A 26,810-nucleotide genomic window follows, 5' to 3' on the forward strand; every position below is an offset into this window, starting at 1 on the left:
AAACACGTTCTTTTAAATATATGAAAGCATCAAGTTTCAAAGTCAAAGACACCCAGCTAAATCTTGCAATATGATGCCCTCATTGCTGGTACCTGGGTGGGACTCCAGCCATCCTCCCAGCTGGGCTCCGCTCCACCTCTCATGCTGCTGCTCTTCCCCTTGGAAATTTTCTCTTTCCTACCTCTTGGTCTCCATCACACCCTTGAACTCATTTGAGTCTTTCAGAGAAAGGAGGTGATAAAACTTCACTAATCTCTTTAGCAAAATTCTAGCTACTTTTGTGTGGACAATGTGCTGCCAAACACCTTACCATCCCATTCCATTTTCCTACAGCATTGGACCTTCTGGAGTGAGGTATGAAGAGGTTTGGCTTCCATTTTTCTGGATGACAGTATCTTTTATTTTAACTGCCTCTGAATGTCATCCATTTCAAGATTTATTGTATAATTTACACATTTTAATCTTTCTTCTCTTCTTTTTATTTTTTCCCCTTTTCTCTTTACTGCCTAAAGTCTGCCTTCTCTTGTTAACTGCTCTCTGATTCATTATTTTACCTCTTATCATCCAACTGTTTTAAGTCCACCAGAGGCTACTTAAAGGACTATTAAACCTCCAGAGGACTGATTGGGACATTAGCTCAATGATTCTCACCTGTTTTCTATCTGACGTACCCCCCCCCCACCCTGCCGCAGGGCTTTCTTTCAAACCTACACTATATTGTCCCTTTTCTTTAAATTATCTAAAAAAAATCACAGATTATCCTCCTTACGCCACATCAGGAGAACTATTGAGTTGGGAAGAAAAGGGAACAAGAAGAAATGCCTACATTTCTTTCATGGCTTTTCTCACCACTTTCTGTTTTAAAACCTTCTCAGGACCCCCTATGACTCCCCTAAAGATCCTGACTCCATGGGCATCTTGACCAGTCCAATAGCCCTTGCTTCTAATTTCTTCAAGAACTAACAGAAAAATACATGTTGTCTAACACAGTTTCTTCACACAAGGCATTTTGAAGAACCTGTACCTTTGAAGTAGTTCAAAAAGTATTATAGGTTTTATCTGGTTTAAGCTATGTTTAAAATATAGCTTGAAATTGTTTATAGAAGGATTAACTGAAATTTGGCAAAACCTATGAAATGTGTTAGTGTCCATGATGCAGCAATGTCATTCCGAATATGTACTAAAGAAATAACTTGATAATTGAACCAACGTGTATATTTTTAATAGAATCTTTGATAAAAAAAAATTGAAGCTACCTGAAAATAATAGGGGACTGAGTGAAATTATGCTTTACCTATAGAATGGACTATAAGTAAACATTTAAAAAATGATCAAGAGTTCTATTTATTGTCATTGAATGATGTTCACAATATTTTGCTGAGGGAAAAAATGTGTTTCTTTCTTTTTTAGTATCTTATTTATTCACTTGAGAGAGAGACAGAGACAGACAGGATGAGCAGGGGAGGGGGTGAGGGAGAGGGAGAAGGGAAGCAGGCTCCCCACTGAGCGGGAAGCCCGACTTGGGGTGAAATCTCCGGACCCTGGGATCATAACCTGAGCTGAAGTCAGATGCTTAACAAACTGAGCCACCCAGGCACCCTCGAAGTGGGTTGCAAGCAGCATATATAATATGATGGCATTTAACATTTTTGAAAAGTTGTAGTTTTATATGTATATTATATATACATTTTATTGGCTACATAGACAGGATAGTCTAGACAAGAGTATGTTAGCAGAGATCAAGTATATGGCTGAACTGTAATTTCTATTTTTCTCTTTCCAGCTCTCTTTCTTTTTTTTTTTTAGTGAATATAGATTAATTTTGAACTTCGTGAGATTTAAACCAAATTTTAAAAAGGAAGGGGTTTGCCTCACTAACTAAGGACCCCAAACAAAGACTGAGGAGATGACATCTAAGCTGAGTTTTGAACAAACAGAAAAAGTTCTCAAGGTGAATGTAGTTGTTCCCTTTCAGGCAGAAGGAGCAAGAGGGGGGGCAAAAGCTGTTAGCTGTTGGGGAGTTATTAGAATGGAATTTATGAACAACTTCAAGTAGCTCAGTGTGACTATGCAATGGAAATAAAGTTGTGTGACAGGCAGGAGGCAAATCTTGAAATACAGCCTATGCCAGGTAAGAGTTTGAATGTTGTCCTGAAGGAATGTGAAGGACTTTTTTGAAAAGAAGGCTGACATGATAGGACTGCATTTTTAGAAAGATCACTCATTTTCTGTGGAAAATGAACTGGCAACCTAGTACAGTACACTGTGCAAGAAATGGCAATGTCCCAAACAAAAGCAGTGGCAATGTGGTTGGAAGACTAAGAACCAAGTTTATAGATCCTTAGTAAGTAGAAACAGGGCTTAGTAAATTGGAGGCAAGGGTGCCAGTGTCAATGATAATTTCTGAGATCCGGGCTGATAGGATGGAATGGATAATAGTGCTATTCACTGAGACAGGGAGCAAGAGAGGAGGGCCAGAGTTGAGAACAAAGAGGACTCAGTGCTGCACAGGATGCATTTGAGATGCCCCCAGCTCACTCAAGTGGTTATGCCCATGGGCAAGCTGACATTAGTCTGCAGGACCTGGGCAGCAGATGTGAACTTGTACATAGATAATGCACTTGTGAGAGCAAATACAGAAGTATGTGAAGTGCCTAGTGAAGAGGGGCCAGGAGACAACTGTGGGATCATAATTACCTAGAGTTCTGTTAAGAAAAAAAGAACCTAAAAAGGAGACTGAAATGTATTGATACATGGGGGGTGGGGGGGAGGAGAATATTGTCACTAAAGCTGAGGGATTTGCAACTTTTAAGTCTCTGGGTTTTGTTTTTGTTTTGTTTTGTTTTGTTTTGTTAACAGTAGTGGACTAAAGCCAAGCTCAGTAAAATAAGGTCTAAATATTGTCCATGGGCTTAGCATCCTGAAAGTCTTTGGCTATCATCTTAGAACAGTTTTAATGGAGAGGAGAAAGTGGAAGCCTGATTGCTCTGGGTTGTGGAATGCAAGACATATGAAGAGCAGTGTAGAATGATCCTTCAAAAAGCTTGGCTGTAAATGGGAAGGGGTGGAGGGGGGAGGGAAGAAGAGAAAGAGAGATCAATGGAAGGCTTATAAATGTTAGTGTTTTTGTTTTTGGAGGGGAAAAGATCAATAGAATGGGAATATTTGAGGGTAGAGGTGGAGGTAAACGTAATTGATGAGAAAGGAAGCAGGAGATGTAGCATCTAAACTATAGTGGAAGAATCAACTATGGAGGATGAAGACTAGAATGGAAGTGGGATCATAGACCTTCAGGATGAACAAGGTTGGGGTGCCTGGGTGGCTCAGTTGGTTAGGCGACCGCCTTCGGCTCAGGTCATGATCCTGGAGTCCCGGGATCGAGTCCCACATCGGGCTCCCTGCTTGGCAGGGAGTCTGCTTCTCCCTCTGACCCTCTTCCCTCTCGTGCTCTCTATCTCTCATTCTCTCTCTCTCTCTCAAATAAATAAATAAAATCTTAAGAAAAAAAAAGGATGAACAAGGTTGGAAGTAAGTTTGAATATGGAAGAAATTTGGGGGAGTTTTCTCTAAACAGAATACCAGAACCAAATTACAATTTATATTCAGTTTCCCCAAAAGGGAACAGACCCAGAAATTTTTATCCAGATTACTAGTGCCGAAATAACCCAAATCAACCACACATTTAACTTTAGAAATGGGATAAAAAGGACTTATTTACAAATCAGATAAAATTACTAAGAAAAAATAACAGACAATGGTGAGAGGTATTGAGAGTGCCAAGGAAGGAGCAATTTAAAAGAGAGTAGTCAAAATAAGCCTCATTGAGAAGGTAACTTTTGAACATAACTGGAAAGAGGTACAGAGAGAATATCCTGTGCCTAAAGGCTGCCATGGGTCTGTTTGTTCAAGTAACAGCAAGAAAGCTCATGGTAGCTAAAGAAGAGCAAGAGGTCAAGATCAAGTCAGAGAGGTAATGGGGAGACAAATTATGTCATATTTGGGAGCCACTGTAATGACTTTCGCCTTTACTCTGAGTAAACTGGAACACCAGAGAGGGTCTGAACAAAGGATCTAACTTACATTCTTAAATGATCATGCTTGCTGCTGTGTGGCAAGTGGATTACAGGTGGAGGGGAAATGGTTGGAAGTGGGGAGATGAGTTAGGAGGTTAAGGCAGCAATCCAGGTGAGAGAAATGGCAACTTGGATATGGGAGACTCTGTAATTAAAGTGGTCAGATTCTGGAAATCCTTTGAAGGCAGTCCTACAGCAACTTCCTGACAGGTTGGTTCTGTGACATGAAAGAAGACCAGGGATGAGTCCACAGGCTTGGGATTTAACATCTGGAAGAATAGCACTGTCATCACCTGAAATAGAAAGGCTGTGGGTGCACTCAAGTATTAGGGAGAAGGGCAGAAATTTCGTTTGAGCATGGTAAGTTTGCGCTATCTACTAAGACAATGAAGGGGAGATGTCTGATGGGCAGTTGGCAACACAATATGCAGCTCTGAGATACTGCCAAGGAATCTGGTGATAATTTTTTAAAATTCAATTTCCAATTCTAGAGGGGACAGAAAGGGAAAGGTTTGATTTCCTGACCCGTGAATCCTTTGTAATTCCCACTACACTTGGACCCAGCATATGTAAGGGACTCAGTCAATATTTGATAATCACATCATTTGAGCACATTCTTTACTTCCATGAAGGAAAATCTTCATCTCTTCTAACTACAGGATTTTAAGTATTCACTGGAACTGAGTAGCAAAGGCAAGAGTAGGCATTCAGAAAATTTTTGAGCAAAAGTGAAACTCAGAAGTGAGCTCTGCATCTGCCACTCTCCCAGGAGGCTAATTGAGCCCAATCATTCCGAACCCTCATTTGCAGCTTTCTTGGGACAAAGCCAGCCTTTAATCTCCTCAAAAGAACTTCTGTTTTCACCCACTGGATTAATCATTTTACCTAAGAAGTTGATACAGGACAGATTAAAAACAATGAAGTTGAAGTCATCTCCAGACAATATATTCAAGTTCTGAGTTCTTTAGGAAATATTGACCATCAGAAAACGTTAAATTATATGTTGAATCCCATTTCATTTTCCCCCAAAAGCTCTTTGACTAGAAGGTAGTTGTATACAGGTAAAACTGCAGCTTATCATGAAAGAATGTATTGTAATTCCACGTGAACATAAGGAGAACATTATCTCCGAAGTGGGGAAAATGCCTGTGGCTTCAATCTTTCATTCAGCTTGAGAAGTGACCCTGCCATCTTAGCTGTGATAACACTTCGAGGAACCAAACTGTACCAGTCAGGGTGATTGCACTGGGCAGTTTCAGAACCCTCTTACACTGTTAAACTTGAAATAAAGATTTTTTTTTCTTTTACTATCCCAAACATTTCGGTTCCCTTACAGAGGTCAAGCTCCTAAAGTACCAATAGCATCTAAAGAGTTAGGGCCAAGGGAACCAAAACAGGAATTTGAAGTGGTCTAGCCCAGAAGGATTCCCGAATGTGAGAATGCCCCACCTGTTGTGCCAACTTCAATACTCTGCTCCTTGTGATGGAGGCTAGCATCTCTGGCAGAGAAGAAAATCAACCTTATCCTTCTGAATCCACTTGCAGTTTGGTTTTGAGGATTTTCAGTCCTGAAACAATGTGCAGAGATCTCTGTTCACACTTGGTCTATCCTGTGAGAAATGATTAAACCTAATTTGCCTAATTCGTGAAGCCTCCACAGATGTTTTTGTATAACTATGAACTTCATATTTCTCCCCAGCAGTATAGCATGAATTTTTTCTGATAATGCCAGTGCCCTCGGCTTTCTTGCACCCTCTGCTCAATTCTTATCAAAGGCACTAGACTTGAGACTGGCATTATTGAGTTGGGAAAAAGCAGGAATTCTAGGCTAGAAGAACTGAGAATAGGAAGTGGGTTGTTTTGCCTTTTTCATCTGCCTTTTAATCACTCAGTTCACCTTCTGACAGTGGGAAAAGGAATCACCACCATGAAAAGGTAATAAAAAAAGTGCACCACCATTGCAATTTTGTATTCCACCTGACTCAAGTTGTATGTGATGGTGCACATGCGTGTGTTCTCTTGCCTTCCCAAACAGTGTAAGCTCCTGAGGGTGGGGCTCTGCATTTTATCTCTATGATAGCCTTGTATTTCACTTTTAATACAGCCAAAATATGTTATTATACATCTCCATTTTTATGACATCTTTCTATTATACTATATTTTCTAAGAGATAAAACTGTGGTTTATAATTTTTTATTTCTCTAACAATAACTAGAGTATCAAGTTTTAAATTACAGGCACCCTTTATTGACAATTATTTAAGTATTTTTGTGCCAGGTGGTTTTTTTCTCAGTTATCTTGCCTTTAGGAAAATTAAAAGTTCCTTTTTTTATATTGGGTGTCTATATTTCATCTTTGTTGTAGTTTATTTCATCTTACTCATAGATGTACAATTTAGGTTAAAGGCTTAGGTGTTTCATTAAATGTTAATAATACAGAGAAATAGTTGATATGAGCCTAAAATTTTTACCTCTGCAAAATCAAGTGTAATCAAGGAAATATACTGTCATGTGGGCAAATTTTTTTAATTGCCTAAAAATTTATGAGAGAATGTATTCTCTATACAGGATTTTAATAAATAAATAATGTTAAAGCCCAGAAGGAAAGTTATGCTTTTTGGTATTTATTTATGTTTACTTTCCTAAACAGCTGTATTTCAAGGGAGAAATTTTAGTCCATGAGGTGGATATTCTAAAAATACACAGTGCCAGGGAGAAGGCAGCCTTTTGGGTCCTGGGCTGAGTTGGCAGCAAAGCCTCATTAGGAGCATGGATTCTGGAGCCAGCCAGCCCAGCTTTGAATCCTGGCTCTACTACTAACTAGCAGGTGATCTCGAAGAAGTCATTGAACTTCTCTATACCCTAAATTCCTAATGTATAAGGAGGGCATAATAATTACAGCTACCTCATAAAGTGTGAGGAGTAAAAGACTTTACATATGAACAGTGTCCGGCACAGAACGAGTACCATATAAATGTTAATTATTATGATTCACTAAGACTCAGATTAAATATGTTCATCGGGGATGATGAACTACAAAGTCTACCTGCTTTTCAGGAAGCTGTAAATATTGAATATGGTACATGACAGGGACAATAAAATTCTAAGTAGTTGGGGATCAGCTCCCTGAAGAAAGAGATTTAGAAGGAATCATACGAATTCGAGATGGGGACTTCTGAGATGGAGGGGGGATGTCAGGTATAGAAAAAATATCTCTAAACTGTCTTAATTTTAGAAAATTGATCTGCAGAAGCAGACTGGGCTAATATTAAAAGAATTCAGTCAACCTTCATAAAAGATCATGAAAATCAACAGAATGTACTCTCTTTCTCAGTATTTTTTTCTGTCTTAAAAACCACATTCACACATACACACACACACACACACACACTCATGCATTAACACACATTCACCCAGCAATGACATTCAGTAATGAGATTTCAATGATTTTGAAGTCATTAAGGTAAAGTGAAGAGATAGATTGTCATCAAGCCTTACTTTTCTGGGAGATACAGCTGATAATGGCAGCATCTTTAAAGACAAGAAAAGAAAAAAGCAGATAGCTTTCTCTCTATCTGATTTCTGATGCTGTGGTCATGAAGAGTGTGCTCCTTTGTATCTTTTCAAATGTAATAAAAAAAAATAATGGGATAGAACACATATTTTCCTGGAATGGAGGAAAAACTACAAGTCAGTGTAAATACTAATATGCTGAGTTAAAAGAATGAGAACTTGGTTCTTACAGCATCTAGATCACAATTTTAAAATAATAAATTAAAAAATTAATCCCTGCACGGGGGCCATTCTCAGCAATCTTTTTTTTTCATATCTTTACAAACTAATCAAATCATTTTCTTTTATTTTCTCTCCTCTTTTTGCTTCTTTAATGAAGTCATCAATATTGTACTCTCCTTGATAATTTTTGACAAGTGTATAATGAGAAAATGTTAATGGTATAATAATTAGAGGGAGAAAATAAGAACTGATAATCCAGATAGAATTGGCTTGACATAAATTGAGGAAGTTAGAGCTCAGAAATATGAATGTAATTTACTAATAAGGAATAAGTATCTTTTAAAAGACTTTTAAATGGAGGAGGCACAATTCTAAACCCCACTTCAATTTTAGAAGCTGTTTTTATAAAAAGTCTAATTCAGCCAATAGTTCTCAACTTTAACACCCTTAAAGTCAAAGAGGAGGAGGAAGAAGAAGAAGAAGAAGAAGAAGAAGAAGAAGAAGAAGAAGAAGAAGAAGAAGAAGAAGTAGAAGAAGTAGAAGAAGAGAAGGAGGAAAGAAACAGAAACCACTTGAGATGATCAGTACAGAATGGGGACAAAAAAAGAAATAAAAAGACTGTCTTCCTTCTTAAGGGAATAGTTAATTGAGTCTAAGCCTGATGAACATTTAGAGATGAGAAGAATGTGATTAAAAAATAAGATGTTTCCCCCGGGAGCTCAAAGTATGCTCATCGTCATGATTTCACATTGTTATCTTCACATTGGCCAGTAAACTATATGAAACACATCTTCCTATCACTACTTATTATGAAATCTTTATAGTATAATTATTTAAATGAGTTCACCCAAGAGATAAGATTGGAACTAGATGGAAATAGGAACTAGTTAATTTTTGAGAGCCTACTAAATGTTGGACATAGTGCTTATACATTTTCCACTGAAACTCTTCCAATCTATTGGGATCAACATATTTTGGGGGATTAAAAGAAAGCCCAAACTCCCATCCCATACACAATGTGTTCTGCAATATCACTTGAGGATTGGGGGGGGCGGAGATTTTTGATGCCCCTAACTGTACTCTTTCGACTTAATTCTCAATTATCTCTTTACATCTCATCTTTGTATGCTGTCACCTTGATTCTTTCAGTTCCCCAAAGTACTATTCATATAAGAATGCATAGCAAGACTTTACTAAAGTTTCTAGTATAATGAGATGTTCGGAAGATAATCACGTTGTACAAACATACCAAAAAAACTAAAACTAAAACTAAAACTAAAATTTGGATTATAACAATCTATATTCTTGAAGAAGCCAGTTTATATTCTCTGCTAATTATTTCCAGAAGCTCAGACCACTTCCAGTCCCCAGGCTCCTACACTGCAATGACCCAGCCATTCCACTAGTAGCATTTCTTTAAGAGAATAATAAAAATACATGTTCACAAAAGATCTGTAGAAAATGTTTAAGGGAGCTTTATTTATAGTATCACCATCAGTAAACGGAAGGTAATTAGTGGCTCACCAATATACTTCTGATATTTGAAGCCCATTCTGCGCTTCTGTTTAGAAACACATATAAACTATTCAGAGGAGGACTATAAAATCATGAGGAGTTGGAACCACTGAAAGAGAGCTGAAATAGTAATTAAATGAGTGGGAGGAAAACTCCAGTTCTCCTGCATACTACAGGTTTCCCATGAGTGGCATTAAGCCCTTCTGTGGTTCATCTGGTAGCTCAGCCAGTTTGTTTCTTGCTGATTTCCAAGATCTGCCAATCCAAAGCTCAGTACTATCTTCTATGTCCAAATTTCCAACTTGGAAAACTAGGTGAACTTAATTTTAGGAATTGTTTTCCTGAATGTGAATTTACTCTGATTCTTAGAATCTTATGTTCCCTTCACTTGAGAATGTTGTCAGTTTTGCCTGTTGGAGAAGTTAACAGTGCCGTGTAAGAGTGGAAAATATAGGATTTCAGGCTTGTAGACATGAATTCAAGTCCTCTTTTGACTATCTCTTAATCTTGGGACATCAACTAATTTCTGTAGCCTCGGTTTTCTCATTTATAAATCATGGATGGGGATAAAACTCTTTCCTTGGTTCTGGAAAGAATGGATGGACAATAGCTGTAAAGATGTTAGCCTATACCCAGAATATGGTGAACACTCCAACAATGCTAGCCATTACCTTGAATATTAATCACTAGCCTTTCCTTTCTTACCTCCCGTGATATGAGGGGTTAGTTAGATGATTGGTTGTTCTGAGGTTTAAACATGGAAAAATTAAAAAGCAAAATGCACAAATACACTTACAGTTTTTCTAGTTTATATATTCCCAAATGGTAATAATCCTGTTACTAGTAATTAATGAAATTGTTTCAGTCTGAGGTAGTTGATACAGTGTCTTGTGCCCTCATATTGGCTATGGATTATGTAGAAAGAAGATAATCTAGAATTTCTTTTTTTTTTTTAAGATTTCTGTTGAGGGGCGCCTGGGCGTCTCAGTTGGTTAAGCGACTGCCTTCGGCTCAGGTCATGATCCCAGAGTCCTGGGATTGAGCCCCGCATCGGGCTCCGGGCTCGGCCAGAAGCCTGCTTCTCCCTCTCCCACTCCCCCTGCTTGTGTTCCCTCTCACACTGTCTCTCTCTCTCTCTCTCTCTGTCAATTAAATAAATAAATAAAATAAAGATTTCTGTTGAAAAGAAGGTAAGTCATACGGAAAGGAAAAAGGGGTCAGTGAAGAACACCAATCATAGCCAAGTTCTGATTCCAAACATATTCAATCCAACTAGATTATACTGCTGCACGTGGATAGGGTGATGGGCCTTTTAAAAGTAACAGTTTGATTCAGTTTTGTGCCTTTTAAAATTGCTTTGGGGAAAAAACTGGTCTTCAAATTTGTGTCTTCCCCAATCCATATCTTATTCCCCTTGGGGTTCTTTTTCTGTTACTACCTTCACTCCCATTCATCTTCCCCTGCCTCATGTTGCAGCAAGTACTTTTCTTTAGAAGCAAGTTCCATTGAATGCTACATAAAATACTTTTCATAGAGCATAAAGCTTATTCCCACAGATGTCATGGTAAATGGACCAATTGCTCTAAGTTTCCCTTTTAACTATATTTTAAAACCCCGAATAGTACATCTAAGTTTACTAGAACATTTTGAAGCAACTTTTCTCTCTAGCTGGTATATACTGATGTTTTCTTTTTCATTTTTTCCTTTCTTAGTACAGCAAGAGCTCTGTTCTTGTTGACACCATTTTTCTATAATGTTAACCAATAAATTATTTTTGATAATGGTGAGTTTGTCATTTAGCAATACCTTCTGACACTCGTTATCTGCCAAAAGAAAAAAAATGCCTTATGAAGATTCCTCAAAGTTAGGTAACATTAACTCTTTATTATATCCCACCACATAGCCAATCAGCCTGGCCAAGGATTTCTCGTATATTATGAGAGTATAGCATTGGCTTCCAAGCCGTGGCGATATCCCAGCTGGCCATGCCAAAACACACATAGAGACGGCAAGGAGCTTGAGGTCAGATTTATAGTTTGCCTAATGAGATTTATGATTCTCAGTTATATTTCTTTTTTTTTTTACGATTTTTTATTTTTCATTAAAGAGAGAGTGTACAAGGAGGGGGAGCGGCAGGCAGAGGGAGAAGGAGAAGCAGGCTCCCTGCTCAGCAGGGAGCCTGATGCGGGGCTCAATCCCAGGACCCCGGGATCATGACCTGAGCCGAAGGCAGACGCTTAACCGTCTGAGGTACCCAGGTGCCCATCTCAGTATATTTCTTGACTCAGCCCCTATTTCTGTAAAGAAACCCCTAGATGGAAGTTACCTTCTAACTGGAAGATGACAACTGGGTCAATTCCAGAAAGGTCTCTAGTGGGATCTCGTCTAATTCGTATCATCAGATGAAACTGTGTAGAATGACTTCTACCCAGACAGAAGCCTTGTGCCTACATATATCTGTATTATTCTAAGGATCCTAGATGACCCCAGATTCCCTGAGAAATGTGAACAAGACAGAATCTTAAAAGCCAAAGATGATTTTTATTGTTGTTGTTCACCATTCCCAAAACATTAAATGGCCCACTGTATTTCATCAGAGTTACTTTAACAAGGAAAAATACAGAATATTTACTACTCAGGCATGGATGGATGTGTTCATTTTGCCCTTTGACAAATGCTAATTTAACAGCTTATTGGCACAGGAAACATCTGAATGCACTTGTGATTTCCAAATCTTTATTTCTAAACAATGAGAATTTACTCATTACTTCATTTTAAAATCTCTAAGGTGAAGTGATCACAGAGGTCATCTGGTCCTCAATGATGTTCCCAGGAAGCAGTCAACCATCAGCTTGCATGGCGAGTTCTCTGTTGTCATCCTCATCATCACAGAGTTTACTGAGAACTTTCTATGATCCAGGAAGTTTTCTCATCCTATCTCGTTTCTCTGTCTCCCATCACAGGGCGGTTACAATGCTGTTGGGTAGCTCTCTTATTTATGGTACCAGCATTGAACACTGTCAGGATTTTGACGACAAGACCAGAAGGAAGTGGGGCTATTTGCCTCCCTAGTTCTAGATAAAGTAATTTTCTTCAGATAACCTGGGACCACACTACTTGTATAGGCATCCTCTATTAATGACAAATTTTGATCATCACATCATTGTTGTCCTTTCTCAAGAATTTTTAGGGGTGCCTGGGTGGCTCAGTTGGTTAAGCGTCTGCCTTCGGCTCAGGTCATGATCCCGGGGTCCTGGGATTGAATCCCGCATCCGGCTCCCTGCTCTGCGGGAAGCCTGCTTCTCCCTCTCCCTCTGCCTGCCGCTCCCTGTGCTTTCTCTCTCTGTCAAATAAATAAAATCTTTTCTTAAAAAAAGAAATTTTAATATTTTATTATTTAATATTTTATTTATTTATTTAATATTTTTATTATTTAATATTTTAATATTAATTTTTAATAATTTTAAATATCCTCCAGATTTAAATATCCTCCATTTTACCTTAAGTCCTTAAGGTGAAATGCCTAAAGTATGCCCATTGGCCCATTGGAACTGGCCCTCAATTTTAAACTGATCTCTTTATCCTTGCTCTTTTCAGAGTCCAGGTCTTTAATCAGACACAGATCCAGTGTATAGTCTCCATATGTGTGTGTGTGTGTGTGTGTGTGTGTGTGTGTGTGTGTGTATTCTCATGATGTCATTTATGATTTCTTGAAGTACAGTGTTGTAATATGTGCTGCAGGACCAGGTGCATTATATATTCTACATTTTCCTTCTAACCTAGCCCCTCTAAAAAAGAAAAAAATGTTAACATAGATTTAGCACCTTTTTAAAAGAGGTTATTTTTGCAACTAGTATTGCAATACAATTCTCCTCTCTTCAGAAGAATCTGAACTTTTATTACCATCTTCATCACTGGGACAGCTCGCTCCCCCCAATGAAATACAGTGAACATTGTTAGCCTTGTCTATCAGTGTTGACATACCTAAGTTGAGCTAATTTATTTCTGCATATGTCTTATTTGTATCATTAATTTTGCTTTCAGTTCCATATTATCTCTGAGCAAAAATTATGCTATTTGAACCATTTTCTCACAAAGGAATTATGTACTTAATTTCTTCGATTTTTTTTTTGCTGGACAACATTAATTGTTTATATTTTACAGAACATTTTAAAACTGTACTTTCTTTCTCAAATGCTACATTATAATAAATCAGGGTCCCTATTATATTATACAATCTTAAACTTAGTTTTCCTTTTGAAATGGTAGGGTGTTGTTGATTAGGTTGCTTTTTACATTTCCCGATCATTTTCTTTTTTTTAATTGATATATAGTTAACATATTATGTTGTATTAGTTTTAGGTATACGACATAATGTCAGTTATTTTCAATGAACAGTTTTGGTTAAGGACTTTCGTTATGGCTCCTACCTCAAAAACTGAAAGCATCTTGAGACAGCTCTATTGCATTGGATAGTATTTCTTTGATCACCTCCCAACTGGCATATGTAGAGAACAGTTGAACTATTGCTCTCAATACAGTTTTTAAAACTAATTTGATATTTAAACTCTGAAAGAGGTATTAACCATCATGACATTTGAATTTTATTAGTTGTCTTATACCCCACCTGAATATCTTTTGCTCTGCCAACTCTACTAATCCATTTGGACTCACTTGAACTCAGATAACTTTTTGCTAAGTTTGGCCTGAAGAAATCTACCAGTCTCCAGAGGCTAGTTTGTAATGGGAATTATTGGTTAAGCCAGCGTTGGCATTTGGTTCAGTCCATTTCCCAGCCTTAAGTAGATAATACAAGTTTGCATGTGCGTCTACTTTTATTTAATCTTTTAAAAAGTGTTTAATACAGTCATGCTTGATGATGCGGCACAATACCTAAAGGCTGGTATTAAGATATGTTTCTGATCCTCTGGAAAGCTTTTCTGACTCAGTAGGCTGTGAACGTTCACAATAGCCCTAAAGGCAATCCTCCATGAGTTATTGTAGGTTGATAACTGCACCTGGATTATCCACAGCAAAGAAATTTTGCAACATGCTTTCTAACAGTCCAGTCAGTGGAATAGTATGCGATGAGAATTGTCTGGTGGACAAGATAGATGATACACAAGCCCACATAAAAAATATTTCATATAAAAGACCTTCATTAATAACACTGATATAATCATATTACAATCCTTTGCTGAAGCAATCTCGAATTATGTAAATGGAGTAAGATACAAAAGAGCAAGTAAAAGCATTTGCAACTTAAAAGTATATTTTGTGAGGGTGTAATATCCTTCTGTTCAAATTCATATTACAAAAAGCAAATGGGCTTATAGCCTCTGAATTATGAACCCAGAACAAAAATAGATTATTTGATATAAATGAAACATACAACTAGTTTATTTGAGAAAGAGATAATTGCAAATAAAAAAATAGTGTTTGCTACCCCCCATTTCCAACCCCAGGCAAAAAAGAGTGTTAAATAGTGATTCTATATAGTATCAACATCAAAAACTATTGTAGATTTCTCTGTTGGTCTAAGGGCCCGGAATTGAAATGTGTCTGTACTTAAGAAAAGAAATATATCTACCATGTTTACATATATTTGCAAATTTAGAAATTATAATACAAATGTTTTTTACTATAAATAATAGTTGCCTAAAATACAGTATTTTTAAATTAAACTTTTCACCATGAGGTAATTATAGATCACATGCAATTGTGTGAAATAATGCAGAGAGAGCCTGTATACCCTTTACCCAGTTCCCCCCGTGGTAACGTCTTACAAAACTATAGGGTATCACTATGGGGATAGTAACATTGATACAGTCAGGGTGCTGAACTGCTATGACCAAAAGGATCCCTCCAGCTGCCTCTTTATGACCAGGTCTACTTCTCCGTGACTCCCACCTAACTTAGCCCTGGCAACCACTAATCTGTTCTCCATTTCTATAATTTTGTCATGTCAAGAATGTTATATAAATGGAATCATACAGTATATAACCTTTTGGATTGTTTTTTTTTTTCACCCAGCATAATTCTATGGAAATTCATACAGGTTGCTACATATATCAATAGTACCTTCCTTTTATTGCTGAGGAGTATTCCATGATGTGGACACACCACTATTTAACTCTTCACCCACTGAAGGACATCAGGGTTGTGTCCAGTGTTTGCCTTTTATGGATAAAGCTGTTATAAACATTAGTGTACAGTTGTTGGTGTGAACAGGTCTTCATCCCTTTGGGGTAAGTGGCCAGAAGTGCAATTGCTGAGTTGTATTGTAGTTGTATTTTTAGTTGTTAAAGAAACCCACAAACTGTTGTTTCAGAACAGTGTACATAAATATTTCCCTCTTTCTGCTGTCAGGATTTTTGTCTCTGATTTTTCAAATTTTGACTATCATGTGTCTTGCTTGGTGTGAATCTCTTTAGGCTTATCCTGTTTGGGCTTCACTCAGTTTCTTGAACATGTAACTTCACATCTTCTGTCAAATTTTGGAAGTTTTTGCCCACTATTCTTTTTAGCACTTTTTCGATACTGCCCTCTTTTGCTTTTATTTCAGGACTTCAATGATACAAATGTGAGCTGTTTTATTATAGTCTCAAGGGTCCCTGTGGCTCTGTTCATTTCTTTCAATCTACTTTTTTCTCTCTTGTCCACATCAGATCTATCTTTAAGTTCACGGATTCTTTTCCATTCTGGAGTTGAGTTGTTTTATTATTATTATTTTAGTTATTGCATACTTTTCAGCTCTAAATTTTCAATTTGGTTTTCTTTAGGTCTTCTGTTTCTTTGCTGAGACTACTATTTAAATTTATTTCAGATGCGTTCATAATTGCTTGTCAAAACAGTTTTGTGATAGCTACTTTAAAATATTTGCCAGACAGGTAATTCTAACATCTCTGTCATCCAGCTCCGTGTTATCTTCCACTGATTGTCTTTTTTCATTCAGTTTGAGATCCTCCTTATTAGCATGTTGAGTACTTTTAAATTAAAACATGGACATTTGGGGTATTATGTTTTGAGACTCTAGGTCTTTCTTAAACCTCCTGTTTTAGCTGGCTTCTTCTGATACTGCTTTGGCAGGGGAAGGAGGGATGCACACTCATTACTGTCAAGTGGGATAGAAGTCCAGGTTCTCCATTCAGCCTTCTTTGAAACCAAAGGAGGGAAGGGCTTCTCATTAACCTGGGAGACAGCAGAAGCTCCTGCTCCCCACATGGCCTTCACTGATATCTGTTTGGCTGGGAGGAGTACCAGTGCCTTGTTACTGCTCCCAGGTTGCTTTGTCTGACACCATGGAGGCAGAGGATCACCTTCATTACTGCTGAGCATTGGTGAAAATCCCGATTCTCCGCTATCTCTCCCCAACACCACCTGAGGGGGGTTTTTCAGGGGAGATATACCTCCTTACTACAGAGTGAGGCTAGAAGTCGAGATTCCCCATGTGGTCTCTACCTGACACTAGGGAGAGGGTCTTCCTCCTTCCTGACAGGAATGCAAGTCCAGCTTTCTGCTTGACATCTCAGACACTCTAGCATGGTGATCGGAGGAGTCTTGGCACTCCACTCTTTGCTGCAGTGGTTGAGGAAAGGGACTACAGATTTTTCTATGGTGCTAACTAAAGAAGAGCTATTATTGTCTTAAAATTTTCTCTTACTAGGCTGTCCCTTTCCTGGTCATTGGCTTTTATTAGGGTTTTTGGATATGTGCGTGTTGACATTTCTGAGTTGTGAGCTTCTTCACCTCCAGGTCTGGTATATATAAAATGAAAGAAAAATAGGGAACTCACTCCCATGTTTTTCCTTGGCTCTTAAGATTCCCAGCTAGTCTACATTTTTTCCACTTTTCAGAATTCCTATGTTTGTTATATATAAAATGTCCTGGTTTTTTCAGTTGTACTTAGTGGGAGGATTAGGGACAACTATGTGTACTCCAACTTCCTGGAAAGAGAAATCCAGAAGATAGTATTTTAAACACTAAGGTTGTTGGGCGCCTGGGTGGCTCAGTTGGTTAAGCGACTGCCTTCGGCTCAGGTCATGATCCCGGAGTCCCAGGATCGAGTCCCACATCGGGCTCCCTGCTCAGCAGGGGGTCTGCTTCTCCCTCTGACCCTCTTCCCTCTTGTGCTCTCTATCTCTCATTCTCTCTCTCTCAAATAAATAAATAAAATCTTTAAAAAAAAATAAACACTAAGGTTGTTACATTTTCAATTACAACAATTGAATCTTTTTAAATACTTACCAAAAGGCTTTGGTTTCCTCTTATCTATTAGCTTCTAAGTGAGTTTCTGGGACATGCAATCATAATTTGGTTTATAGATACAAAAAAGATTTTTAATCTGATTAGTTATAGAGAGAAAATATCATTTCCTTTCAGCCAGTAATGATATCAAGATGATATGAGTTCCCTATCAGGTGAATTAGAAATGAACAAATCATATTAGATGTATCAAGGTGAAAAGATGAATAAAAAAAAAAAGATTTAAGCTTAGCTCTGCTTTGAATGCCAAAGACTAAAACAACTAGAATATTCATTTTGTTTTTTTCTTTATATAAAAGTGGATGATTGTATGTTTGCCTAATATAATACCACTGGTATCTTTCATTATTATTCTAGTTATCTTTAAATAAAGAACAAAATAAAATAACTTTATTTTAATTCCATGTACTCGGATCTACTTTGACAACATAGGTCACTGTTCTCTGATTTGTGCACCATTACTCCCTTCCCATTGCCCAGACTCCTCTAAACCAGGCTGCTTGCTCCTCCCTGAGCATAATCCACATCTTCCCAGAGTTTTCCTGAGTTCTGCTTGGAAGACATCCTCTCCTTTCCCCTCATTATTCCCTCTCAAAACCCTCCCATCTCTCAAGCTTTATTTCCAAAATGCCTACCCTACAACCTCTCCTGGGGATGGATTGCCAGTTCTTGGGGGACACCATACTTTAATTCATTCTTAAAGGATGAGTTAGAGTTACTCAGAGGTGCAAGGGTGAGTGGGGATGGCGGGGAGGTATAGGGCATGCACATGCTTTGTTGGCAGAGTGGGTTAATGCATTAAAGAACAGAATGAAACCACCTCATATAGGTTGGCAGACTACCAACAGCTTACTATTGGCATCAAGTCCAAGATTAGGAGTAGTGGGAAATGAGGCTAGAAAGGAAGCTAAGGATCACATTAAAAAGGATTTGTATTCCATGAAAATTTTTCTACTTTATCAGTAGAAGATGAGGTGCTTCTTTTTTTTTTTTTTTAAGTTAAGCATGCCTTTTTAATCTTTTTGAAGTGCATGGGGTTTTTTTTAATTTTTTATTTAAATTCAATTTAGTTAACATATACTGTATTGTTAGTTTCAGGGGTGAATTTAGTGATTCATCAGTTGCATATAACATCCAGTGCTCATTTCATCAAGTGCCATCCTTAATACCCATCACCCGGTTACCCCACATCCCCACCCCTCTCCCCTCCAGCAACCCTCAGTTTGTTTCCTATAGTTAAGAGTCTCTTATGATTTGCCTCCCTCTCTGTTTGTATCTTATTTTATTTTTTCTTCCCTTCCCTTATGTTCATCTGTTTTCTTAAATTCCACATATGAGTGAAATCATATGTTGTTTGTCTTTCTCTGACTTATTTTGATGAGGATAGTACCCTCTAGTTCCATCCACATTGTTGCAAATGGCAAGATTTCATTCTTTTTGATGGCTGAGTAATTCTCTCTCTCTCTCTCGTGTGTGTGTGTGTGTGTGTGTGTGTGTATCTCAAATCTTCTTTATCAAGGAAGATGAGGTGCTTCTTAAGTGTATTGTGCAAAAAAATGACATAGATTTGCAATTTGATACATACCCAAAGCCCTCCAGTCATAGCCCCAATCTGCCTTCACAGCTTCTATCTCCATTGCTCTGGTATGGGATCCCCAAACTCTCAGATGGAAGTATAGGCTCTTCTCCAAACACAACCCACACCTCTCCCACTTGATGAACATACTCCAGAAAAGCAAGATCCATTATCTCTCCCCTACAAAAATACATATGACGTCCTTCCAAGGGTGGTTGTGGGAAATAATGAGCTAATGCATGAAAATACACAATTTACTGTTTGTCACTTAGTATGCATTCAATTTTCTTCCTTCCGCATGACACTTACCTTAATCTACCTCACATTATAATTATATGCATATACCAGCTACAAGATTGCAAATTCCTTGAAGATAGGACTGCATCTAAAACAGTGGCTCTAACTTGGGGGAATTTTGTCCTTTAAGGGACACGTGGCAATGTCTGCAGACATTTGTGATTGTCTCAGTTGTCAACTGGATTGATTGTAGGCCGTTACTGCTTAAGCATCCTATAATTCACAACAAACCCTGCAAAAAAGTATTACCCAACCCAAATGTCAATGGTGCCAAGGTTGAGAAACTCTGGCTTAGTTTGTCTTTGCGGCCCACATAGCAATTATAGGAGTTGCACATTATAAGAAGCATTCAGAGTTGTTACAAATGATTTGGAGCCCCTTTCTGTAGGTAAATTTTATAAACTGCTATGGAGTAACAATTTAATTATAAATTTATATGGTATAGGAAAAGTGTAAGATAACAGAAGCTTATGAATCTTGATCAATTTGGGAAAAACTAATTTTCATTTGTATTTAGAGGTGACCAATTTAGAACCAAAGCTGAAGTTCTCTTAATCAGCAAGCTTTTGTAATGAAATACAGCAGGATTTACTTTTATATCAAAGGAGATCCCCTGATAGTTAAAGAATGCAACTGAATACAATTAAAAGATCACTGGTAAGCAGAATACAGGGCCTGGCTGCATTCTGGGAGAGTAGTACACTTAATAATCCAGAATCTAGTGACACTTTAATGAGAAGTTTAAATTTATTGGCCCTGAATCTCAGAATTTATCAGTGCTCTCTACCTAAATTTTCATTTAGAAGTAATAAAGTGATGAGTGAAAAGCAAAAGAAAAGTTTGTGACTGAGAAAAGGTTGCTTCATAGATAATTCAAGTAGTAAGTATTTAAAACTGAAAAGAAGAGATAAATTATTGATAAATGGAGAGCATTTAGCCAAGGATGGCAAAGACTTCCTGTGGAGGAAGGAAAGGAGCTCTATAGGCAGGACCCAGGGGATTTAACAAAAGCCACAGCCTCTTTAACTAGCCACAGTCAGAAGCAAGTACTAGTGACAGAGTACCCATGGGACTGACTCACTCAATGATAAGAGCATTTTCATGGATGCTGGTGGATAAAAGATGAAAAAGTGTTAGTATTGTCTATTTTTTCAGCAGCTATGAAAATGTTCAAATAAATATGTCATTTTGTTTAGTTAAATCAAAATCTTAGCTGAAGCCAAGTTTCTAATACCACCCTGTCCTCTAAAAATAAGCCTATGAAAACAACAATCCTGATGATTCTATCCTATAAGGAAGAGTTCTTTATCACCACTATTTTATTGCCCATAGCAACGTGTAATTTAAAGAGAAAAATGCTGATTTGATCATTTTTCTAAGATATGCTTTTTTTTTTAAAGAAAACTAACTTCATATATTATGTGTACTGCTTCAGAAACTACATTCAGGGCTGGAAGGACAGGGGTACACATCCCCTCTCATCCAGGATGTGAAAACAAAAGCCCCTGAAAAATATGTTGCAGGGGTCTTCTTCCTCATCCATTCCTCCCCCATGCAGGGTCACCACTGTTTTGTCCCATGCCAGTTCTCTTTGGAAGAGAGTTAGAATCCACCAGAATGCTCTTCTCACTCAAATCCAAATTAGGAATTTTCTAAAGTTTCTTTTAGCTGACCACTCTTTGTCTCCAGATAATACTATGCTCATTAAATACCTATCAGCATACCCTCTGACTTAAAGTGTTCCACTCACATCTTCCAGAAAGATCACTGTCAGCTAATGAAAACCAACTCCATTAGGCTTCTCACAGCAGCTCCTTCTTGCCCTGTGCCTTAGCTTCCTGCTGGAAGGCTGCAGGACTTCCTGATGTTCCCTTCCCCATGCCAAATAGTGCCCCAAATATTGTCATATACGGTCAGTTCTCCGCCAGATTGATGCCTTTCTGAATTGTCATCGAGAATAATCTTCATCACCATTGCATCCTTTAAGGATTCCCCCAAACAGGAATATTTTGAGGGGAAAAATGCCACCATCAGGAAATTATATGAGTTTTCATACTTTCACCAGCACTCATAATTTCCATAACTAAATATTATACTGATAGGAAGAAATACAAAACCACTCCCTCTGAGGGGATAGATATCAAAGAACTTTGCTGTGCTCCTTAACAATTTCAGTAAGCAAAGACTTCTCTGACCATAGGGACCTTTTTGAGTATGTTTCAGAAAGGATGATGTGAGCTGTGCTATCCCAAATTCAATGCATCATGACACTCCTTACCTACAGGTATCCACCCCATCGCTTCTCTGTAACATGTCATCCTAATTGTGCTTAGTATGCTCTGGTTCCTGTTACAGGTCTAAATAATGGGTTTTCTTACTTACAAAGTGTCCATGCAACATACCACAAAATCTTATTATTCTTCCCTCAAAACATTTTTCTAATAGTCGGTGAGAGTCCAATTTTAGAATCTAAGGCTCTTGGCTAATGAAAGTAAATTAGAAGTTGATTGGCCCAAGTGCCAATGTTATTCCATTAATAAATGACCATAACTTTTTTTTCCTGCACCTAAAATAACTTGTTTTAGATTGCCTGGCAATTAACAAATCTTACACGTAAACGCAGTTCAGAGGAAAAGGAGCAATGTATTGATTTATAAGGAAGAAAGACATCACTTGAATCAAGAATCCACAACGGAGTCAAGATTCAGTATAAGGAACCATCATTTTGGAACACTAAATCTAGCTAGTCATAAACTGCCTGTTTTTGAAAAGCCACTCCCCCAGTGAGGTCCAGTCCTGTTGCCTTTGCCTCCTATCTAAAGCATCTTTGTTTTGTTTCAGCTGGCAGGGTTCATCTACGCCTGTTATGTTGTGAAATGTATAACTGAAGAAGAGGACAGCTGTAAGTATTAAAGCTCTATTCTGTTTCTTTCAAGTTCAAAGCATCTCCTTTACTGCCTCCTACCTAGCCTTCCTACTTCTCAGACAATATCGTCCAACACATCATTGCAACAGGGAATAAGCCTTTTGTATCCATCGGACTAAAGTGTTTTCATAAAAGTATCCAGCATATTGAAAAAATGGAGAAGCATCCATTTTGAAAACATGTTTCTTTCATTTCACTAAAGGTATTTTTTAAAGATGTGTTTCTCTTATAACAATTCTAGTAGAGAATAAAGGGGGGCATTGAAGAGGGAAATGCTTTTTAAGTGTGGTTAATTTGACTGGTTTCTTTTTATAAACCCTTATTAAGTATTGCTACACAACCAGTTTCACCCAGGACTAAAATTCCTAACAATCAACAATTTGGAATAGTTCCCGGAATTTTCAAGAACTGACTTCAGGTTAATTCAAGAAATGTGTTTTCAGGAAACCAAATGCTCATATTTCCTTTTTGTTCCTACAATTTGATGCAATAGCTGTAACTCTCTGTCAGAGTCTCAGCATTGAGTCCTATTGGTTGATCCAGAGTTTAGATGCCAGTACCCTCTTCCAAGCCTCTAAGTGGTTCCACTGTGTTTTATTCTTTTAAACATGGCAGATGGAAGGTTTCATTCCTTCCTAGACCCTCTAAGGTTCTGAAATGGGAGGACTGGAAAAATACTGCTATGTTCACAGTACTATCATGGATACTTGCCTAGGCAGCTATGTTTACTCCAAGGAAAAGATTAGAGTTGGGGATCTTCTTTCTTTCTTTTCTGGTTTCCAAAAATATTCATAATGATTGGGATTTCAAGACAAAAGATGAGATCCACTGCTCTGTAAAGGATAATTTGAAGAAAAATTCCAAAGAGAAATATGTGTTTCTTCTTCCCTTTCCAATCAAAGTAGAAAGGAGGAAGCAGTATCAGGTGATTAATTTAGAGGAGGCACTTTTTCAATAACAGCAACACATGATGTAAAATCAGGAATACACAGTACATAGTTTGTTATTTTGTGTGTTAAAAGAAATGATGGTCCTTTCACTAAAAACAACATTTGTGTAACACTCCTCAATATGTCAAGTGTTATGTCAGGCTTTGGAGATTTTAAGATTAGTAATACACAAGCTTTTACCTCTAGGAATTTACCATCTAGTAGGGAAAAACAAACATGTAAACATGTAAGTATAATAAAACTCTGTAGAGTGTATATTGTGGGGAGATAGGAAAGGGACCAGGAATGGTTTCATAGTGAAAGACACTCGTGAGCGTGATCCTGAAAGATGAACAGGTATTGTCGGGTAACTGATGTGAGTAAGGTGATCCGAGGCAAAAGATCAAAAAGCACCACGGCATATCACAGCCTGCCATGTCGGGGGCAGAGCCGCCAGACTAATGTGACTGAATTGTATCTGTATTTCCAGAGAAGATTGGAAAAGAGAGCATGAATGAGTCAGTAGACAAATGGTCATGACAGAGTAAGGAGTTTGGACTTCATTTTGTATAGCATAATGGCAAATCAATTGGCAGATAGTTTATGAAAAAAGAATAACATAATCAGAAATGTGCATTAGAAAAAATCACATTGGTATCAATATGAAGGAGAGACTTTGATGGGGGACAGGATGAGGGAAAGGGAGACTAGTTAGGACATCATGAAGATGACAGGTACGAGATGATGACGGTCTGGACATCTGTGTATTAGAGATGGAGAGGCTAGATCTGGTAAGAAACATGCTAAAAGGAAGTGACTCCTTGGTGATGGATGGGTACTATGTAAGAGAAGGACTGACAGATTCCTGGGTTTCTGGTACAAGTGAATGGATAAATGGAAATGTCATGGAGGAAAGTAGAATGGGGATGTGACAATTGGTTCTGTCTAGACAGGTTGAGATTAAGGTATAATGAATGCACATGAGAAGATATCTCACAAGCACTTCTCTTATGCACAAAAGCCTTATTCAAAATTAGGAAGGGTACTAGATGTATGGATTTTAGAATATATGGACTCAGGGACGCCTGGGTGGCTCAGTCGTTAAGCATCTGCCTTCGGCTCAGGTCATGATCCCAGGGTCCTGGGATCAAGTCCCGCATCGGGCTTCTTGCTCAGTGAGGAGCCTGCTTCTCCCTCTCCCTCTGCTGCTCCCCCTGCTTGTGCTCTCTCTTTCTCTCTCTCTCTCTGACAAATAAATAAAAATCTTTAAAAAAAATAATAGAATATATGGACTCCACAACCTATGTGAGTTCATTCAAATATTATCATTTTGTGCCTTTGTGCGAACTCCTTGGTGAAGGGCAAGTCCAAATTTCATATGGGAATTGAGCTTTCCTTAAACTATAATGTTTGATTTCATTTCACAATGATGTCAGTGCTTTTTTATCTTCAGAAAATACTGACACTCCAAATCTCCTGGATAGATAATCAGTATCTCTCCAGAAGAGTACCTCCCAAAGGGGATCCCAGAAATGCTAGTTCCAAAAGATATATAGCTCAGAAAGTTTCCAACGCCAAGTAAGTTTGACACTAAAAATTTAGAATGCACATTTACATATTAACAACTCTGAGGGTTTTGTGGTAAAGTATGTTTGATTTTTCCTAATCTACAATTTTGTTTTAACCATACTACTTGGGTGAGGCCAGATGCAAATCAAAGGGAGAAACTAGAAAGATTTCTATAGTTTTATTATGCTCACAGTTCCCCAGGGAGAACACAGCACACCATACAAGGCCACTGGGAAGGGTCATGAGGCAGAGAGAGAAAGCAGAACTGTCGGCCAAGCACCTTTATTGTGGTTTCCTCAGAAAGGAATGGGCAAGGCAGCATAAATGGGTTTAGGATTGGCTAGCTAAGTTTGAACCCGTGTTCACTGTGACTATTGGAGGAGACAGTCTGAGGGTACCTAAATTCTCCAGATGTTTTAAGCGAGCCAGGGTTGACTTGGGAATAACCAGGGGTCATTTTGTAGCTGTCAAAGCATCGATTTACAGAAATTGGTACAGCCAGTGGTCATTTTGTAGATGTTAAGGCATTAAGTTACAGAAATTAAAAGTATAGTTACTATCCCAAACATTTGAACACAAAACCCTTTTTCATAAGAAATCTTAATATTCCAGAGAATTAGAAGGCCGAGGAACTCAGTTTAGGGAATTCTGACCTCTGTCAAGTGTTGGCCAAAGCCATGTAAATCCAAGGGGATATGAAGTCACAGATACCTTTTGGAAGGTCAGGTTTCTCTTTCAAGCATCTAATAAACTATTTCCCAAAAAAACTCCAAAAAACAGTGCGTATATCATTATGTGCATTTTGGCCATAGCCCCTTATCTGCCTTTATTAATACAAATCCCAAGTAGACTCCTCATAAACAAGTTTTCCAATTTTAGTCTTTTTGCTCTGTGGTTTAGATGAACTACTTGCCTAATTGTATACCCAAATAGACTGATACTTACCTTACACATTCATGGGACTCCTAACCATCCCAGAGGCGATGCTCATTGGGGCCTGTTCTGTGACCAGTTAGGTTCATTTACTATGGTCATTTACACACAGGAGTAAATTGTGAGTATTTGTTGAACACAATGCTTTGGATTGATATTCCCCTTGTATTATTGTCTCCATCATTTGTCTGTACGGTCACCTACAGACACTGCGTAGATCCTCAAGAGTAAAAAGGTTGGAAATTTCTGTCTGATTTTTGGTAATCATATTCTAGAGAAAATTCTTTTGGTCCCTTAAAGGCATTCTGGCTTGGCAGGAAAAAAAAAATGCTCTCAGAAAGTAAGGCCTGAAGTATTGGAGAAGTTTGTTGTATGTGTAAACAAGGAGCGGGGCTCTGGAAGTGTAGGAGAGGGGCTCTGGAAGTGTCTGTTCTTACCTGCTATTGACCTGCAATGAAGCATTCAGATAGCAGTAGACTGGCAGGGGGCTGTGCTAGCCACCTGCTCGCCAAATTAGATAAGTTTTCATTTCTAAGAGCCTCACGAGGAACAGAGGAACAGTTTTAGTTCTGTAACTGTGCTGAAAATAGGCAGTAGAGTGAGAAATAAGGGCCCAGTTTTGGAAACTGGAAAATGAAGGTATTCTTGACGTCAGTATGGAGCTGACCAGCTACGTGCTCCATTTTGTTATATTGCAACCAGTGTAGCCAGGGAGCTTCGGAAGCAGAAGCCTCCAGGGAAACTAGGGAAAGGATTCAGGCTCCAGAAGCAAACTCTCCCACTTCACTTCACGAAACAGCCATCAGTCATCAGTGAACTAGAGAGAGTTAGACTGTAGGCACACCAAACCCACAGGACGCCACTGCCATCAGCTGTGGCTTCCCAGAGAGAACAACAGCCCTGGGGGCAGAGCTGCTTCCTGGGAGCAGGAAGATGGGGACACTCACTCCTGCACCCCTGAAGTAGTTGCCTAGGGCCTCAATAACAAAATAC

The 26,810-nt window shown here is 38.3% G+C and overlaps 1 protein-coding gene across 5 annotated transcripts in view; it reads left to right on the forward strand.

Moving 5' to 3' along the window:
• Nucleotides 1-26,810, forward strand: part of NKAIN2 (sodium/potassium transporting ATPase interacting 2) — a 965,996-nt gene that overhangs the window by 916,506 nt on the left and 22,680 nt on the right. For all 5 annotated transcript variants that reach the window (XM_073893867.1, XM_025865124.2, XM_073893866.1 and 2 more), the window contains one exon: nucleotides 22,302-22,362. In XM_073893867.1, coding sequence (XP_073749968.1) covers nucleotides 22,302-22,362 — 61 coding nt within the window. The remainder of the gene's footprint in view (nucleotides 1-22,301; nucleotides 22,363-26,810) is intronic.

This window comes from Callorhinus ursinus, unplaced genomic scaffold (assembly GCF_003265705.2).
Source record: "Callorhinus ursinus isolate GAN/ISIS: 27379988/994484 unplaced genomic scaffold, GSC_fseal_2.0 scaffold6, whole genome shotgun sequence".
In the NCBI taxonomy this organism is placed as follows: domain Eukaryota; kingdom Metazoa; phylum Chordata; class Mammalia; order Carnivora; family Otariidae; genus Callorhinus; species Callorhinus ursinus.